Raw genomic sequence first — 20,126 nt, 5'->3', positions numbered from 1 at the left:
GTACATGTGTAGTAGCAGTAGTACTAGTTACTGTAGGTATACCAGGGATCAGCGACAGGGCTCAAATTTTTGGATGGTGACTGGTCCTTTTGACCAGCCAAAGAAATATTTTAGCTTCATCACATTTTATTTTCTTACTGGTCAAAATATTGAAAAAAATGGAAAATCTGTCTTCTAGAAACCTGTGGCTGCAAGTTACTTGACTTTGTAGTTTTACACTTGTGAACATTATTGCATTTTTACAAAGAGACAAAATTTAGGATTTGCAGCTGAAGATTTGACTATTTATTTATTCAAGACAGTATGCTAATGTGTGAGACTGGTCAGTATGACTGGTGAGTGAAGTTTTGGGCCAGTCAAGTCACCTTTCTGCTTATAAGAACCTTTTACCTTCTGTAAACAGTGTGCAATAATGAAAACTGAAACTGAAACTGACACTTCATCAGCATTTTTGACATCCATTATATGCTGTATATATATATATATATATTTTTTTTTTTTTTTTTTTTTTGGCAGACATAAAATCTCAATACCTTGCACATCCTGTTAACGTGACCAAAAGATTCGGAGAGACAGCAACATTTGATTGTACCGTTGAAGAAAGTTTACCCTATTCATCCATCCAATGGCACAAAGATGGAAATCTCTTCACCCAAGGTGAAGTGGCAGGTCAAATCCACATTCCAGGTACAAAGGCAACATCATCTGCTTTGTCTGTGAAGAGCATAACATTCTCTAGTGCAGGATGGTACTGGTGTGTGGCTATCAACCCGTTATTGCCCAGTCAGCCACAGAGCAGCAAGAGAGCATATTTAACAGTACTCCGTAAGTAGTCACCCCAGACAGTTTGTAATTGGGCAGATGATCTGCATGCAGGTGGAATACCTCTTTATTGATACTTTTTTTTAATTTATCAAATCCTAATTGGACAACAACAACAACAACAAAATCCTAATTAAACACAGTAGTTTTTCGTACATAATGCTGGTCTGCGTTAATGGCACAGTGCTTGAAGAAAGTGCCCTCCAGTCTTTGGGGACAAGTGCACTTAATTTCCTGCCGGGCAAGTAACTTTTCTTTCGTACTTGCCCGCTAGGCAAGGCCAGCTTAGGCAAGCCATCTACCAACTAAAAAGATGTAAACTTAACTAAGCCTTGCCCAGGGTAAGCAAAATTTGAGAGGTGCTTATCCAAAGGGCAAGCTGGAATTTAAGTTTTATTTTGAACCCTGTAGTGAGTCTCAAAGCCTTCAGAGCAATATTGTTGCTACACAATACGTCAGCTTGAATTGTTAAAAATCTTTGACTCTGAAATGATAGAGAATATAATTAAATTAAATAGTCATTGGTTTTGACTTTTTTGTAGTACAATATTCAATACATACTGTAAATCTGTGTTTTTCTTTTGACAGCTTCTCAGGATAAGCCTCATTTTGGCATTCATCCAACAAACATGATTGTGCCAGAACATCTGCCAGCCATAATGCAGTGTCAAATTTTGGGTGTCCCACCACCCATAATATCTTGGACAATGAATGGACAGACAGTCAGCGATGTGTCCGATCGCTACATTCTAAGTAATGGTTCTCTTTACTTTTTGGCACCTGTGAATCATTCGTATGCTGGGCAGTATGTGTGTGGTGGAACAAACTCTGCTGGATCAATCTCTAGTGGGGCTGTGTTGTTCAGAGTTGCATGTAAGTAAATAACATATTTTGTTATCTAGACAGTCAAGCATTTTACTGGAAAATGTGTCACTCATAAAATTCATATGAAACTACAATCATGAACCAAGTGGCTTACTTTCCTTATCCTCTCTACTAGCTTTAGTCAATTGCCATCTGACAGCGTGTGGGCAAAAAAAAATATGCGGAAATTTTCGGGGGGAAAATGCAGAAAAATGCGTCGATTATGGGGAAAGCGCACTGGATTATGTGGAAATTTCAACAGTTAACAAAATTGATAATGAATCCTTTCAAGTGTTTGGTCTTACCCAGAGTTTAAGCTCTTTAAACTGCCTACAACACTTAGCCAGTTTTTTTTTTTCCTCAAAAGTAAACAGTGAATGCAAGCCGTAACACACAGAAAAATGACATTTGAAGTTATCCTCGATTTTTGAAATGCGATAGAAGTCGCGGTTCTTGAAGTCAAAACCGTGTCTAAAGTGGATTGGCACTAGTCAGAGTTGTGACATCAACCTGGTATCTTGATAACAACAAACAACAAAGAAGTAGTGAGTCACAGCAAGTTGCCAAATATATTAGCCCAAATGTCGAAAAGTGACTTGCTTTCTGAGCAAAGCATACTGCCCAGATGATTCGGAGTTCAATTACATCCCTGACCCGTACGTGACTGAAGCAGTTGAAGTTGAAGTTGAAGTTGTCTCATCGGCAAAGGTAAAGCGACGAATGAAGTCATCTTCAGTGAAATGCCTGGAGGATAAAGAAGAGTTTCAGGTCGGCTCCCATTTGGCCCTCTTCTTTTTCACAAAATCGACCCATTTCTTTCTAAGTTTTCTAGCTTCGGGCCAATCATTGTTATAGAAAGGTGTAGCATGCAGAACTAAACCCTTCTCCACTTCTGGGAAGGCAGAACATCCACCAGCTACACATCTGTAGACCTGGCATATTAAAGTTTGCCACAGTGAAACAAGTGAGAAATGACCAAATGCTTTGTAGACGTGATACTGGGTCAACGCCACAAGCTAGTTAGTACCCAGTCTCTCAACTGCTACTTTTTGTATTCAAAATGGCAGAAGATGCGCTCTTTTCGGGGATTTCGTCCGCCGATCAAAAAAAAAAAGACGAAACAAAGAATGGGATTTTTTTTCTTGGCAAAATGTCTTAGAGAGACATAAATTTTCGAAATTCATTGAAAATTGCAAAGTGTTATAGGCACTTTTAATTAATAAAATAAACTTATTAAATATCATGCATGCCAACTTTGACATAATATTATGCTTGATCTGTTTCTATTATTTGTAACACAAAATTCGTTGTTGCGTTCTTGGAACATCCGTAACTTCGTAACCAGGCAATACATCAGACAATGAAAAACTAGTTTCCAGGCTCTTTGCCTAAAGTCGGTTGGAACTCCTGGAGGTTAAAAATTCATCATGAACGAAATGGCATGTTTCATCGCTGTTTCAATTTAGGAGAAAACTACCTCAAAATAATATTATCAATCTCGTCTTCACTCAGTTCTGAGAATTTTTTTTATATAAATGGATTCTGGTGAAGTGTTGATGGGTAAACTATCCAAATGCCAGTGAGTAGTGAACTAATATAACACACATCCCATCCAGGGCAACAACAATTAGTTATTTAATGATTATTATTATTACTTGCCTGCTGATTCTTTGATAGCTACAGTGCATAACAAAGAGACATATACGCGTGTATATATGCGCATATGTGCGCGTATATATATGCGTATATGTGCACGTATTAACATACACATATACGCAAAATACGCTCGTATAATACGCGTATGCGTAGTTCGCATATATCTGAGCTGCACTGTATTAGCAGTCTGGCGGTGATGATCATGATCCATAAATTTGTTTTTTGACATAAATCTTCAGTTTGTGCCTGGCAAATAGTTGACATAAAATTCACACCCTGACATGTGGCAACACTGACTTGTCATCAATTTACTGAGGGAGCATATTTGTTGTCTATTAATACATGTAGGGCCACTGATCTTGACGGCCACTGGTTTATCAGTTTATACTGATATATATATATACGAATCGGACTCCAAAGCCATCTCAGAAAATGTTTAAGGAAATGTACAATTACTAACACACGCTAAAATTATGGACTAGATTGTCCGATAATGCCAATACAGAATATACTGACATGCATGTGCTACCCTCAAAAAGTAAAGTTGATACTTACTTACTCAATAACTTTGTCACCTTTTTCTTCATCCTCTGATTTTAGATTTTGATTTTGCTTTTGTTGAGAATCCAGCCAACAAGACAGCTGTAGTTGGTGATGCCGTCAGCATGAACTGTGTCCCCCCTGTCAGTTTTCCTGTTCAGGTCACAATTCAATGGTATCATGACTATCAGCTAATTACTCCAGGTGGAGGCATTTCTGTTGACAATTCTGGATCAATAAAATTTACAGCTATTAAAAAATCTGATGAAGGAATGTACTTCTGTGATGGAACAAATTCTGATCTTCAAGCCACCAGAACATCGGAACTGGCCTATGTTACTGTGCAAGGTAGGTAACCATTATGTTTAAAAAATACAGTCATGAGGAAAATTTTCCTGGTTTAATCGAGTTTTAGAAACACGAGTAGAAGTTTGGAAGTAAGAGCAATGCAGGGCTATGTTTTAGGGCTGCCCTTATGCCACAAGTGACTACCTTTTGCCTTTGGGCGACTAGAAAAAGTTTCTTTTTCATATGTGGGCTTAAGTGCTGGGCATGCACCCAGAATTTCATGGTTAAGAACCTTTGGGCTCCTTGTAAATATTTTCTCATAGACCACAACCTTGTAATGCTATGGGAACACAAACCTCGGAAAGAAATTAATTTAGTCTGTGTTTCATTTTAGTTCCACCTACTTTTCAAGTTCAGCCCAGGGACACCAATGTCACTGAAGGCTCTCCTCTAACATTACACTGTCAGGCCACAGGCTTCCCAGTGCCAATGATAACTTGGCGTAAAGATGGCCAACCTGTGGATACTAATCATGTGACCTTGTTGTCCAATGGAAGCTTGCATATTTCCACCACTGTCATGCAGGATGCTGGGAAGTTCAGCTGTAATGCAAGCAATGTTGCTGGTTCTACTACTCTGTCTGCAGATGTTGTTATTTATGGTATGTGTGGATTATTAATACTAGTGACAGGGTTTGAATCAGAGTCTGTGGCTAAAGCACAAGAGTTCATACCAGTACAAACACCACAAAAAAGTGTAAACGTGTAAGGGTGGAATTTATGTTTTACCGACTAATTCTTAGAGGAGCTACATCATGATTTCGCATCTTGAAAAGTTTAGCCTATATTTGTCAAGTTCGTTTGTTATAATCTCTATGTTAGTCTTCTCCATCCTCAACCATCTGTGTTCCTTTATGAGTTATTATCTCTTTGGTGTTTTTCTACCCTAGTAAGCCACTATTTTCAGGTTTCTTTCAATTTAAAGGTAAAATTTTTTGTACATGTCCAAAATAACTCCATGATTGAGCTACTTTTATTAATTATAACATTTATATATGCTTTTGACTATAGTGCAGAGAGAGACTTTTGCTTCTCTGACAATAAGCTGTACTTAATGTCTGCTTCAATGTGTAAAGCGTAGAGTGTGGGCAAAGTTACATTATAGGCTTTTAATTAGGTCAGTTATGAGACTATTGACAAAGTGTTTTATTCTTTTTTAAAAGTTCCGCCATCTCTTGTCACATCTGCTGCAAATGCCACCAAAACGGTTGGAGAATCAGTCAAGTTTGGGTGTTCATTTAATGGAATCCCAAATCCGGACATTGAGTGGTTTTACATGCCTTCTGGAGGATCAAGAGTGAAACTTACACAAACAGATCATTATGTCATTACAGCTGGGTCTCTTGAAATCAGGCAAATGTTAAAGAAAGATGAAGGAATGTACATTTGTAGAGCTGTCAATGTTGCTGGGAGTTTGGAATCATCAGCGTATTTGAGGGTGAAAGGTAAATTTTATATTTCACCTGTTAACAAATTCATTTGATGCAAATTCACTCAAAAGTACTACTGGATTTGATGGGCACTTGCATCCATAAATAAAAGGACCATCGGCCTCATAGTAAGTGTGTTTGAGCCCTGGCCGGGGACACTGTGTTGTGTTCTTAGGCAAGACACTGGACTCTTACAGTTCCTCTCTCCACCCAGGTGTATAAAAAGATACCGGCGAATTAAATGCTGGGAGTAACCCTGTGATGGGCTGGCATTACATCCAGGGGGGAGTAGAAATACTTCTAGTCGCTTCATGCAACTGAAACCGGGATAAGCTCCGGCTGTGTGGGGCGCTTAGCTCATATACAGACTTTACCCTAACTTTTTTTTTACATACGTAATTAAGCTGTAATTTGACCCTTTTTTTTTGGCAGGACTTCACTTTTTCGATGTTTGTAATGGGAGAAAAGAAATGTGCAATTCAAGGCCACCGAAATAAAACGTTTCCGCAAAAATTAACAACGCAAAATTTAATCCTTTTCCGTAAAACCTGTTTGTTTTTATCATCCCTTTACATGGTTAGGTAGCGTTTATCCTTGTCTTCCATGCTAACTTTTGCGTTGATGCTTTCGAGCTCTTTCTTCGAGTCATACAACCGAGAAAGTCTGACCTTTGTAGAAAGCAGTGGTGCTCTATTAAAAACGAACCTCTCTAACCTGTTTATTCTTTGTTTGGGTTCTACCCAAGAATTTTATTAAAAATGCAGGTCAACATTTGAAAAATGTAAGACACTGAAACGAGTTTTAGAGAATTCTTAAGTCCTTGAATGTGTAAACTCGTAGCAGTTTGACACAATCTTTTCATTTTTCCTAAACGCAGTGTAGTTCATGATTCCTTCACCCTCAGTATCACATTTTCTTCACTTCTTCAAAGGATCACTGTCACTATTGTATGTAAAGCAACAAATCTAACGTGTGCTAAAGTGTTTTAATTATTATTATTTTTTTAACTTTCAGTTCCAGCATCTCTTGAAATGAATCCAGTAAACATGACTGTAAATGAATCATCTTCAGCCTCGTTCCGGTGTAACGCGTCAGGTGATCCAAAACCAGTAGTCACGTGGTTTAAAGGTGGGACGCAGTTGGCTACAGGTGGGAGGATTGTGATTGGTGGAGACAGCCTGACAATTTTGAACACGGTCGCAAGTGATACCGGACAGTACCGCTGTAATATTAGTAATGGGCTAAACTCTCATGTGGGAATGGCTTATTTGCTTGTGCAAGGTGAGGGAAACTAAATTTTTTGTGCCTTCCGATACCGCTTTAAAATTTTTTGCAAATTCCGTAAAGCTCGTTGAACGTTTGCAGAGCACACTATCGAACAGCTCTTATCTGGGTTTTCCTGCTTTAGATTTCTTGAGTCTAGAACTTTCAATGTATTAAAATCAAGCTTGATAGCTCGAAGCCTAGTAAGATGCATGGACAAACAAAAGAAATGAAAAAAAATATGATCATGCAAGTTCCTTTTGTTGGTATCCTCTACTAGACATCACCACTAAGCTGGAGTAGCCACTTGACTCCGTTAAATTGCCTTACCTGCATGTACTCTCAGTTAACTTCCTCTTTGCTCTCCGTAGTTGCTCCAGACATCACATCATTTTTCGTGCCCAGACTGGTTCAGCTCGGAATGAATGCTACTTTAACCTGTGCAGTCAGCGGTATTCCCCAGCCTGGGATCACGTGGTACAGAGATAGCGTCTTGTTGTCCGTGACAAGCAGCGTTTTTGTAATTGATCACGTGAGTGTAGCTGACGGTGGCGTATACACCTGCATTGCTTCAAATGCGGCGGGAAGGATGTCAAAACACGGAAACTTGACCGTACAAGGTTAGTGTAAGACATTCAAGCGCCTTATGTTCCTACTATTTGAAAAGTTATCTCGTACTCTATTTCATTGACAAGTGTTGTTATGTGTAGAGGATTAACAGCAGCTCATGATAAATTTAAGTAGAAAAGAACTGAATCACTTTTAGACATCAAAAATTAATTGGCAAACTACCTGTACGCTGCCACTATTAATAGATAATTTTCAAGCTTAGTGTAGGTTACATCGGAGGAGAGGAGAGTGTAGTATCCACTTCGAAAGGCGTTCAGCAACTACCCGGCATCAATTAGAAGACTATTACTTTGTAACGTGAGCTTTGATTGAAAGTTTACATCTCTGCTTATACTGTTTTGACGTCAACTTTTTGATCAACAAACAGTAGGCAACGTCATGCAAGCTATCTTGCTCATCATATTTCTTTTCTATACGCATCAGAGTATGTATAGATGTACGTCTGTTTCTGACTCGTAACGGATTAATTAATAATTTAATTAATCTGAAATTACGACAATAATCTGTGCCTGTTTTACTTCAAACAGTGGCTCCTAGTGCTCCATTTCCAATATCGGCCATCCCAGGATCCTCTACCGTTATTCAGTTGTCATGGAGACCAGGGTTTGATGGACATAGTTCTATTACTGGTTACAAACTAGAAATGAGGAGGGAGTCTGGGAGTTATATGGTGCTGGAGGAGAATATCTTTGCGACGTCATTCACAGTGAGAAACCTTGCTCCCTACACAACTTACACCTTCAAGATTTCTGCGCGGAATGCTGTTGGGTTAAGTCCTGGAGCGACAGTTGCAAACCGAACCTTGGAAGATGGTAAGTGGTAATGTATTTCGGGGCTTCAAATAACGGCCGGTCAACGGACAATGTCTGGTCAAAAATAGATTTTGTCCTGTCAAATCCTTAGATGGCCGGACAATTGGTCCGGTCGTTTACGCTGGTAAGGAAAAAATTTAGAGTTTCAAGGTTTAAATATTTAAAGGTTCAATATTATTGGCGTTTGTGAAAAAGGAGGGGAAAAAGGCGGATACTTAACTACCAGACCAAGAACTTTTGATAAGTGATTCGTACATGTAATAGTCATAAAATTTCCGGCTATTGTTGCAAATTTTCGCACAAACGTGATACTGATTTTGCTGTACCATGCGTTCCACTTTTCCTGCATTGAGATCGATGCTCATGTACAATAAATGCTTTGAAAATTTACTTGTTTCATATTTAAACATCATGTGAAGGGGGGAGGGGGCACTTTTATAGCGAAAAGACGTAATCGATGTTTGTCCGGCCAAAAATGGGATATGTCCGAGCGAAAATAGGTTTGACCGGACAATTTGACCGGCACCAGCCGGGAAATTATTTGAAGCCCTGTATTTCTTGTAAAATCTCCAGGGAAGACCGACTATCTCTATTCACAGTTGAGGCGGTAGTCTTGCCTCTACAGAAGGAAACCGCGACTAAACGAGATGCGGCCCACAAGATAGAAAATGTAGAGTTTTTGGATTCAAGTTTGCGACGGGCACACCCAAAGCAGACTTTTTTAAAGTAAACATCGATGCTCGTACGGGACTTTTAGCGCGATGCTCAACGAGTTTGCGGTCTCTTAAGAGTCTCTTAGCCGCGACGAAATGCCGCGTCAGACTTGCCACGAACCATTTTCTCACAGTTCTTTATTGTATTGATGCACTTATCTCTCATTTTCACTATTTCAGCTCCTTCGCCACCAACAAACCTAGTGGCGGTATCTTTGAATGCGACTGCCATCAGCATCACGTGGAAGAGACCAGATAATCCAAACGGTCAGATCACTCGCTATGAAATCCAGTACAGTACTGTTGGTAGTAGCGGCGTCATGAGTGATGTGCTATCAGCCGATCAGATTCCTGGGCTTAAGACTTTGATTGGCAGCTTAAAGCCATTCACTCGCTATCAGTTTAGGATTCGTGCAGCCACTGGCGAAATGGATGTTATGTGGGGAAACTATTCAGCTGCAGCTGAAGTGACAACTGGTGAAGCAGGTACTTACTTGATTTACGCTTTGACCTTGATGAACATTTCTCTTTAATATGCTTTTTCGCAGAATAAAGGGGACTAATCACAAACTCATTTTTTAACACTTTGTCATGGATGTCAAAACAATATGGAATGTCTTCAATACCGTCCTTCACACTGGAGTCAATTGACTTCAAGTTAAACCAACACAGAGGTGCGATGGCCTAATTGTTAGCGTGCTGGACTCCGGACCGAGGGTTCGGGGTTCGAGCCCTGGTTGCGGTCATTGTGTTGTCAGTTCTTGGGTTAAGCTCTTTACTCTCACAGTTCTTCTCGCCACCTAGGCGTAATGGGCACTGGTGAGTTGTCGGTTTAACGTTACTACAGTGCTGGGCTCCCGCTATGCACAACATTGGTAGCAACCTATGCAGGGGAATTGAGAATAACCCCTAGTGGCTTCATGTTATGGGAACTGGACTGGGCTCCTGCGTTTTTAGCTTCACGGACTTATACCGGGACGCTTTCTGTAGATTCTCTTAAAGCACCCGACGAGTTCACGTTACTTCAGTATTGACCAGTTAGTAAATAAGTTAATTGTGGACCCACAGTGTCGGCTTCACGCAATTTGTTTTACATTTACAGTATTACAATTTTCTCGTCATGTTTTCAGCTCCAGAAGCCCCTCCTCAGGATGTCCAACTTCAAGCATTGTCTGCTGTTTCAATTTTAGTGAAATGGAAGGTAAACCTAAGTGGTTTAGCTGTAGATCACATCTGTTTTGTTTTTCATTGACCTGGATATCTTTTTAACAGCTTTCTGTTGATTTTCCAAACATTTCTAAAACATCCGTTCCATCAGTGGAATTTTAACTTGACCGTTGTAGCCTTCATATACATATGTAGGTGTTGTGTATCTTTGTTGTCGACCGTAAACAAGGTTTTGAACATTCGTCCACCGTCGTTGGCTCTTGTGCTCGTAAGAATTCTCGTTAATTCCTGTTGCCTGATATGCAGCGAAGTATAGTTTACCGTTACGATTATTTTGTGACTGATTTGCTCGTTACTACGCAAAATCGATATTTTAATCTTTGATAAATACCTGACAGTATTGATGTTTTTTCCAACAGAGTATCCCCTCAGAATTTACAAATGGCAATGTCAGAAAATACATCATATTCGTAAAGGCAGTTGGTCCTTACAGATTCTCTGAGGCCAAGAACTTCTCCACGGACACATCGCTGAATTTTACAATACGTCAACTATTTCCATGGACAATATACAATGTTTCTGTCCAGGCCTTCACGGTCCAGACCGGTCCCATGAGTCCTTGGGAGCAAGGTCGGACTTTGGAAGCTGGTATGTTAAAATCGTGGAATTGTCTCGAAATTACCACCATGACAACTATTTATCTTGTTAAACCTGCTAATCCCATTTTCTTTTTTTTCCAGTACCTGGTCCACCATCAAATGTCACCCTGGTGTCTGACAGCCAGCATAGCATTGTGGTCTACATAGCACAGCCACTTCCACTCATGCGCAATGGTATCATTGTTGGTTATACCGTGTTTTACAGAGAGTCCAACTTGTTACCTGATGCAGGATATCTGTCTGTTAGCACAACTGCTTCCTCTGTAATGCTGGTCAATCTTACAGTGTTTACAGAGTATTCTGTCAAAGTCGCCGCTTCCACTAGTGTGGGGATGGGGGATGAAAGTGAAGTGAAAACAGTGGTTACACAGGAAGGAGGTAGTTTGTTAAACTTCTCGTTGTAAGTGTCTAGACTTTTTTAAAGGATGAAACAGGTTGTGTATTGGATCGGCTTGTACTGGTCATTGGACTTTTACGCCTGCTCTAACTACATGCAGATGCAGAGATTAGCTAATAAGCGCACAGACACATTCACTTAGTGAATAACGTTTTTTTTTTTCTTCGGGTGTAAATATGCACAGAGAAACTCTTTGCCTCGGGTAGGTGCGGGTTTGTTTCTTGCAGGTTTTGTGGTTTCTGTTGTTAGGTATTTTTCCCATCAAAAAAAAAAAAAAAATCTGTTGTCGCGCATTCATTCCGTCTCACGCGCGGTAGACATCATACAAGCTTCACATATGTTACGCTGATGACGTAGCACTGCAGATATTTGACTAGCCTCTCTTTTTAATTGGCTAAATTGTGGTAAGCACTTGGAGCTAGGTGACTAGTAAGGATTGATTCGGTTCTAATCTCAAACACACTGACGCCAGGAGATTGGGATGAAAATACTTTATTTCTCAGGCGACAAAATGGTGTAAAGACACATTTGTTATTATTTTTTGACTGTTTAGTTCCTGGTACAGTTAATGACGTGACTGCGACAGTGGTGGATCACGATACAATAACAGTCACATGGCGTCCCCCTGAAAAACCCAACGGCAGAATCATACAGTATAATGTCACATACATCATTGCTGACGAGAACTCAACACGCAGCCTGACAACAGATGGAGAGTTAACGGTGGACATAAACAACTTGACTCCCAATACTACTTATTACATATTTGTTACGGCAAGGACGAGCAAAGGGTTTGGTAAACAAGGGAAGGCGGTGAATGCTACGACACGTAAGTAAAAAATGACTAGTTTGAACTCTGACAGTGCAACTATGACTCCCAGATAGGCTTTGACAGGGCAAGCAGAATATTGCATCGTCCATTACATTCGTTAATAATAGTCATTAAAAGGCTCTACTTGTTCACTATAATCACAGGAAATTTGCGATAAAGTGAACGAGACATACTGTCATACACATCTCAAGACAGGAGATGTTTCCTGAATAAAATCCAACCAGGAAACATAGAATGTAGGAGCACACATCTTCTGTGTAAAGTAATGGCCAAGCTCAAACATTGCATCTCACAATAAGATACCAAAGAGCATGAAAGCCGGAGCTATTAGTGGCAAACATCTTGTTTTCCTTCGAGTTATTGCGTGTACATCATTACATTTTGTCATAGTGGTCGATGTGCTTTTCGACATCAAGCCTTCATCCTTCCGCGTAACGGTTCGATGCATGTCAACAGTTGTTTCGATAACAACGTGATAAACTTGGTGCAGGAAAACGATGTGTAACTTGCCGAAAGGACTTTTTGCTAGCATTTTTTAATTTCTAATGGTTATTGTTACGATCTTATGTTAAACGCAGGCCTTCTTCCTCCGTCAACTGCCGCGCCTACTGAACCGCAGACCACCCCCGCTGAGGAATCAAACACTACAACTGTGGTAGTCCCCGCCGGGACAGAGAAGAGAACAGGTGGACTGGGAGAGGACCAACTGGTCATTATCATCGTCTGCGTGGGACTTATAGTGCTGTTTCTTTTAATCGCGGCAGTGTATTTTCTAGGCTGTAGGCATTGGAGGGAACAAAAAGGTATGAAATGTTTCTTTGTGTTTAAGTAGTAGCCTCTCCTGAAAAACTTAAGACGGATTCCGCTCAAAGGTCGAGTAATAAGTGCAAAATTTATGTACTAAAAATCTACTCACAGCACAGTAACTTTTTGAATACTATTTAAAACATCCCACTGTAATTCATTTCTCTAGGTGACCTCGCGATTAAATCCCCGAGCATTCTCGAGAAAGTTAATGTCAAACCTCGTAAGAATGTTTATTGCGTGTTTTATGGTGCTGTCAACTAACGCGAAACGTCCGTTTTAATTGAAATATGGATATCTTCAAGTAAAATTTTCTTTCGCGAGGTCAGCTTGGGAGCTTAAGTCTTGACAAGGTTTACTTACCTTTATTCAAAATATTACCATGCTATGAGGTTTTTTTGGTAAATTTATTTTCGCCAGTATTGCTCGACTGTTCTGCGGAAATCATCTTAATGTAACAGCTGTATAAAAACGCAGAAAGACCATTTTGCCAGGGGAGGTTTTTTCAACAACCATTTCTTTTTTTCTTATGTTTGTGAACTTCGCAGGGGTAACAAAACTGAAGGATGACATATTTGATATTTGAAGACATGATTCAACTGGACGACTTTCAGTTTTAAGTTGCGACGTCGAATTCAAAATAGAGCTAGTTAGGACAGTTATATAACTACTAGAACGCAATATTGATAAAATGAAGCTTATTTAGTCTCAAAGAAACGCTGACTTCCTATTGATACAGTTTTTAACAGGAAGAAAAACAGGAAGAAAAACAGGAATAAAAACAGGAATAGAAACAGGAGTAAAGTGATTGTTTATGTTAAGGGAGATACTACATGCTTTTTCTTAGCAATGTTGTTTTGGAATATCTAAAAAAAAAATGGCCGATTCTTTTTAACTGTAGCCGCGACGTACAAGAAATCAAAAAAGCGACGTGATTTCAGAAGTGGATATGAAATGGATAGGTGAGTTAACGATTCTTTACATCCTCTGACACCTGAGTTTCTTTTTCTTGGTCTCGGAGGATGGACTGGACAACGCCACAGTAATAAGTTAAAGGAGCTACGTCATGGTTCGCGCATCTTGAAAACTTTAGTCCAAATTTTTCAAGCTCGTCGTTTGTAATCCGTGTTAATCTTCTCCATGCTTAACCATCCTTGTTCCTTTGCGGGTTAATATAATCTTTTTGGTGTTTTTCTATCTTAGTAAATTACTATTTTCAGGTTTCTTTCAATTGAAAGGTAATTTTGTACATGACAAAAGCATCTCTTAATACTGTGACGGAGCTCCTTTGAGTCCATAAATTACATTTGTCTCCAAGTCTCCAATCAGTCTTTTTTGATTTTCGTTTATTGTTTCCTCGCAAAAGAAGTTGCACTTTATAGTAGTAAAGCTTCCATGGCCTTTTGTTCCTCAGTAACAAGAAATGTAGACCATAGCCACATCTTGGTAACTTCCACATTCAGCATCTATTTCTTTCTCTTTTTTTTCCATTGTATTGTCGTGCAGACAGGTGACATTAGTAAATGAGAATGTGTCAATTAACTACCAAATTCTTATGTACACGTAACGTTGTAGAAGATCTATAAAAGCTCTTTGGGAAATTGATATCTGTAGATTGGGAATTAGAGAGTTAACGCAAACGCTTTGACGCCTACCCAATACTTAAGACAATTTTGGGTGTCATAAGTCTTTATCATCCCTTCTCGCTCTACAAAGGTAACGTTGAATTACTTAACTATAACTGCCCAGAAGATAATCCAATTGTACCTTGATACGGTAATCTTAAATGATAAAAGAAATCTTAAACCTTCACTTATTGTTCAGTTGTGTTCTCCTCACGGTAACCCGAATGACGTCACTAACATATTTTTTCATTGGTTGTAAAGTGCTTTAGGTGGCAACGGCCACTATAGGATCATGGGATCGTTCTCTGTTCCTCAGACAACGTAAACAGTAAAGGTAACTAGATATATAAACTACTCGTCTTAAAATGCTAATCCTTAAGATTTTAAGAACCATTGATAGTAAACTTTTTTGTTTTATCAAGAGTGAGATGAGGGGAATCTTAAGAGAGATCTTTCCATAATCACAAGAAAAATGAAGATGTCTCAAAGAAACTAAACAATTGTAAAAGACAAAACTTGGCCAAACAAAATATTTTCGTTTTAAACGCCTATCGCGTGATTACTAAATAATTCGTTTGAATTAATGGTCGATTATCAATCTGTCAATCAATCAATCAATCAATCAATCAATCAATCAATCAATCAATCGATCGATCGATCGATCGATCGATCGATTAAACCAATTAATTCATCAGTCAATCAGTCTATCGATTAATGTTAATGAAAACATGACGAGATAACATTCTAAGGGAAATATGTTGAATAAATCAGTTGCAACGATGCTTCTAAACGTTTTCAGAGGCCTGATAACTGAAAACCATAAAACTTATAAAGTAACTCAAAACTAAAGGAGGTCGTGTACAGAAAAATAACATAATGCAAGTTTCTGTTGAAGCATTTACACTAATATTTGAAAAGGAATTAAAGGTAATCTACGATAAAGTTTAAAACAAGGTTCGAAGGTAAAAAAAAGAAAACATATTAAATCAGAATTTACAATTAGATGATAAATACAAATGTAACTGTAGTCAGACCCCTTTTTTGAGTCCAGCGAATCGTCCGATAGTTGCGCTTGCAGAGAATTAAAACCGAGTTGCTCTGATAGGTTAGCTCCGGAAACGTGAAATGGTTACAAGGAAAACGTCTCATGAAAGCCTCGCACAGCAGTTTATATTCAACCAATTCAATTCTCCAATTGAATAAACTTTCATTTCGACCGACTCAATCTTACAGAAGGTCCCCGTGCAGTTTAATATTTGCTATTTTTCTCTGTCCTTATTGCAGACCAGCGTATCCTGGTTTCCCAGCTGGCAGCGCGGTTCTTGAGGTGCAAGAGGAACCAAGTATAGCAGACTCTAACGTTTCGAGCGATTCGTTCGACTCTGATTGGAACAGCAGTGTAGCCTCGCCTTCACCAGTGAAGCCGAGCCACGAATACGCTGACCCAGAGAATCGTGGCTCTCCGCACGCATCAGGTCACGCTCCGTTGGCGAACCTTCGCAACAAAAAGGCTTCCATAGCTTCACAGGATAGCCAGTACGATCAACCGTATTCGAGTGTCGAGGAGCTGGGCGGAGGCTGTGCAACCTTCGGACCCCTCCCGCCAATTGCTTTCCGCTCCTCTCCTATCGAGGAACGAGACTCTGAATCGCCGGGGAGTCGCAAGTCTTTTACAAACAAGCTTTACAACCCGGCAAACGAGGAGGGAAGGGTTAATGTCGGAGAAGGGAGCAGAACTTCTGAAGGTTATCAGAATAGAGACATATCGGGGATGGAGAACAGTGGATATGATTCAGACGAGGAGCTCAATCAAAGTATTGCGGCATCCCTTGGTAAGAAGTCGAGTCCAAGCCCGGTACCGCCTAATCTTGAAGAATTGTACGCCAAAGTCGACAAAACCAAGAAGAAGACTTTTCGCAAGAAAGAGGTGACATCATCAAGTGACACTGAAAGCAACCAATCAACAACTCTGAACGATTCATTCGCAAAGCCGGACAAAAGCAAGAAAACATTTCGCAAGGTGTCCAGCGACCCACAGGGCAACCAAGTATCCAGACGAGCGCACGGGCCAAATCATGAACCTGTGGTCGTGTACGATGAAAGAACTAACTTGTAAGTTGAAGGGTTTAGTCATTCATTGGAAGTGAAATGGGAAAACCAAAGTTGGCATTAATGCGAAATTGCATGGCAAAAGCTTGTTTCAAAGGGTTGCTTTTGACCTCAACCTCGTCCTTAGGGTCTTATTAGGCGCTCAAATTCAAGATGGCGCTCGCTGCAGTCAATATACGGTCGAAGTGGCGGCCATATTGGATTGAATGCCAGACTCCATGGCCGAGGTGGGAATCGTCCTCCAACATCGCGAAAATGTCCTTTTCTCTGCTTTTTTTTCTTCTGATTCAAATTTTATTGAAACGCATCTTACTATTGCTTTCTAGCCGACCGTTGGATGACAACCCTTTGCAATCATTTAGTTTGTTTTCAAAACTTGACCTATTGGTTCCTTTGAACTTTGAGATCCTTTACAGGAAAAAAATCCATCTTTCTGGGAAATCATTTAAAACCGTTTTGAATGTTTTCAATATTTCTTCCATTTCCTGCAATTCACACATCTCTTCCATCAGTTTTAGATCAGTTCATCAGTCATTATTCCTCTGCATACAACGTTCAAAATAGGAATTGAATGATAACTGAGAGTATGAAAAGTGAACGTCAACTCACGGGTTTTACTAAAACGAAAAATCTGACGAAGGATACAGGTACAAGCTGTTAATTGCATGATATTTGGAAACTTTGTTACAAATGATAAAAAATCATCTTTTTTAGTCACTTTTGAAGTCATTTTCAAGACTGGAAAAAGAGTTATTCATGCATGATTTTTTCCGCTAAGATATGACATTTATTTTTGTAACTCACAAAGTATTTTATTTCTTCTGAAGGTGTGTCATCGATACTGCAGTGCGAAAACCAATGTTATCTTATTTCTATAGCGTTCCTTTTTTGTGTGGATATCTGTAATGTTTGTTTAAAAAGCGGCCGACTTATCTATTTTTGAACTAAAAATCGAGAAAATAAAGTAAAAGCCAAAAGGTTATATTATACTTAAATTTAAGTTTTTATTTGAAATTACTTGACGTTACTTTAAAAAAAAATCAGCAATTCAGCGCTAACACTAAAGTGCATTGCTTTTTGAATATATTTTCATAATTTGGTGGTTTTGCCAAAAACATAATGAACCCTCGATATCAATTTTATTGCACAGTTGCACAATTTTATTGCGAATTTCCCGTTCTGTGCAAAACAGTTCTCGACTGAGTTATCTTACATTGGATATTATCGACTTTATAGGAGCGAAGTTTTTAATCAATAAACGTGTGTGGCTGAAGAGTTGTTTGCTTGACTTTATTATCCACCTCGTCACTGTGTTGTACATGTATTCCTTTGGTGCCATTTGTACGCATTCGTGTGTCATTTTTGTATACCAATTCATTTCTTCTTCAAATGCACATCAGCTTAAGTGTTGTGCGGCTTGCGAGGTACTTTTTCAAGCTTTCCATAGGTCCATTCCATGTTATTCTGAACACATTACTTCATCAATTTCACATGCATTGTGGAGGTTCACTAGTCATCTCCAATCATCACATTCATTTCACCTATGGATCTGACTTGAACTCACTATGTGCACCCTTTTTCTAATCAGGTACAGCATCGCTTTGTTTGTTACTTTCTGGAGCTGCTATGCGCTCAAATCGCGTTTAATCCACTGGAATTTATTTCCCTGTTTTCGCAAATGCCAACATTGCTTCCATTTGCATTCCCTATCTACACTGCATAATACTTTGACACTGTTTCTTTTGGCCAGTACAAACGTTTTCAAATCTTAGTTGGTATTGGACACTTTCACGAACTCCATTTTGGCGCCAGAACACTTCTAGCCCTTAAAAAATAGATCAGAAAATACAGGCTTGCACCCTGGAATATACCTGAGTATTTTTCTCTTTAAAATGATGGAAAATTGACAACAGGGTGTGTATTTGAACTGTTGGCCACGTGTGAGAATTAAGCACCAGATGAGAATGATAAACTTTCGCTTTTTTGATGGATTGATGCTTAATAGTTGCGTTTTGATAATCCCAAATTCGTAAAGTAGTACGCACTACTGCAATAGACGAAGTCTACTCTCTGTTCGACGGGCCGTTTCTAGCCTCGTCCCACTGCGGTTGACCGGTTTCAACAAACGGCTGCGAGGCGGAGCCAATTAACGTAAACAGAAACAAGATGCTTGTAGTTAGGACCTTTGTTTTTATTGTAAGGGCTGCTTGTTTACAACTGTGTTTATAAGTTGCCTTTTGTAACAAGGTCAATTAGTTGGTCCCTGTAGATTTCTCTAAATTGAAATTTTCAGTATCTGCACATTGTTTTAAATCTCTTCTTCACCTTGTAATTTTGTCTTCGGTGTTTACACCTGACTGTAGTGATACAAAGCACTTGTCAGTTTATTATGCGGTTTATGATTGCTATTGTTTATAGTTAGGTATTTTGCAGAGGAGGTTGGACTTATTTAACCACTGGCATTAATTACAGGCTTAACCTCCCATGAGATCAACAGATTATGGTTGACTTATCAATTAGTGTTGTTTTCTTAAGAAAAATGCATTAAGACTGTAATAACTTGTAAAGTGTTCTTGCACGAGGTGTTAATGTTATTTTCCTATCAGCCTTTTCAAAAACTGCACTTCTATTATCAGAGCAAGATTACACGTTTTTCATGTTAATTAAGTTTCGTTGTTGTCGAGCTCTTTTGACAATCATGGAATCGTCGTAATTGATGTTGTAACTTACTGTTTTCATGACTGGGCTTACTATGACGCTATACACCGCTCATATGAATTCACTGATTCCATTGGCAAGCTTTGAGTTCTATCTTGTGGGAGATTTAAAATAATACGTTCTAAACTAAACTAAAATACGTACTAAAGAAGAATCGGTATTAGGCCCAATAATTAATATTGATTTACTCACTTAACATTTACGGCAATAATGCAGAAAAATAAAACGTGAGAAACTATGTTCGAGTCTTGGCTCTGAGAATTGCGAGAGGACGCGATTTTCATGCGGGAAGTTGCATAGCAACGGACGTTTCGAAGTTACTACGTTTCTAGTCATTTAGAGTCACGAGTAGTGTTACTTCATAGATATTTGCAACAAGATGACTTGTTTGCCCGCCTGAAGCCCTACGCAACCACCATCCACGAGTACATGCTGCGCTTTTCCCCCAAATAAAGAGCCTAAGAGGTCATGGCTTACATGCAACAGACAGGTCGATGGCTATGAAAGTTTTGTGTCGGAAAATAATGTTCTCTACCTGCGTTTTGTTTAAAATTGACATGATTTCTCACTTGTTTATTTTATTATTTTTTGTTAACTAGATAAAGAAAAACAATCTTCTCAGACAAGACAATAGCTGTATGATCATTTGAATCAACAAATTGATTCTCATTGAATAATTAATCTTTTTGTTCTGAAATGTATTGTTTTCCATTTCATTCCATTTTTGTGTTCATTTAG

General features: G+C 39.1%; 1 protein-coding gene across 2 annotated transcripts in view; it reads left to right on the top strand.

Annotated features, from left to right (window-relative positions):
• The window catches only part of LOC110044713 (protein sidekick-2-like), a 28,550-nt gene that overhangs the window by 6,293 nt on the left and 2,131 nt on the right, over nt 1–20,126 (top strand). The window contains exons 3-18 of one of the 2 annotated variants that reach the window (XM_020750287.2): nt 517–825; nt 1,411–1,695; nt 3,943–4,230; nt 4,565–4,831; nt 5,393–5,674; nt 6,674–6,940; nt 7,294–7,542; nt 8,080–8,364; nt 9,258–9,563; nt 10,208–10,278; nt 10,664–10,892; nt 10,985–11,281; nt 11,854–12,129; nt 12,711–12,935; nt 13,838–13,898; nt 15,846–16,673. In XM_020750287.2, the coding sequence (XP_020605946.2) occupies nt 517–825; nt 1,411–1,695; nt 3,943–4,230; nt 4,565–4,831; nt 5,393–5,674; nt 6,674–6,940; nt 7,294–7,542; nt 8,080–8,364; nt 9,258–9,563; nt 10,208–10,278; nt 10,664–10,892; nt 10,985–11,281; nt 11,854–12,129; nt 12,711–12,935; nt 13,838–13,898; nt 15,846–16,673 (4,525 nt within the window). Of the gene's footprint in view, nt 1–516; nt 826–1,410; nt 1,696–3,942; nt 4,231–4,564; nt 4,832–5,392; nt 5,675–6,673; nt 6,941–7,293; nt 7,543–8,079; nt 8,365–9,257; nt 9,564–10,207; nt 10,279–10,663; nt 10,893–10,984; nt 11,282–11,853; nt 12,130–12,710; nt 12,936–13,831; nt 13,899–15,845; nt 16,674–20,126 lie in introns of both variants that reach the window. The other variant, XM_020750285.2, reaches the window with a different exon arrangement.

The sequence above is a fragment of the Orbicella faveolata genome, unplaced genomic scaffold (assembly GCF_042242905.1).
Source record: "Orbicella faveolata isolate gen_17 unplaced genomic scaffold, um_ofav_v1 contig_36, whole genome shotgun sequence".
In the NCBI taxonomy this organism is placed as follows: Eukaryota; Metazoa; Cnidaria; class Anthozoa; order Scleractinia; family Merulinidae; genus Orbicella; species Orbicella faveolata.
The sequence above is the reverse complement of the archived record's forward strand: the minus strand, read 5'-3'. Positions and strand labels throughout refer to the sequence as shown.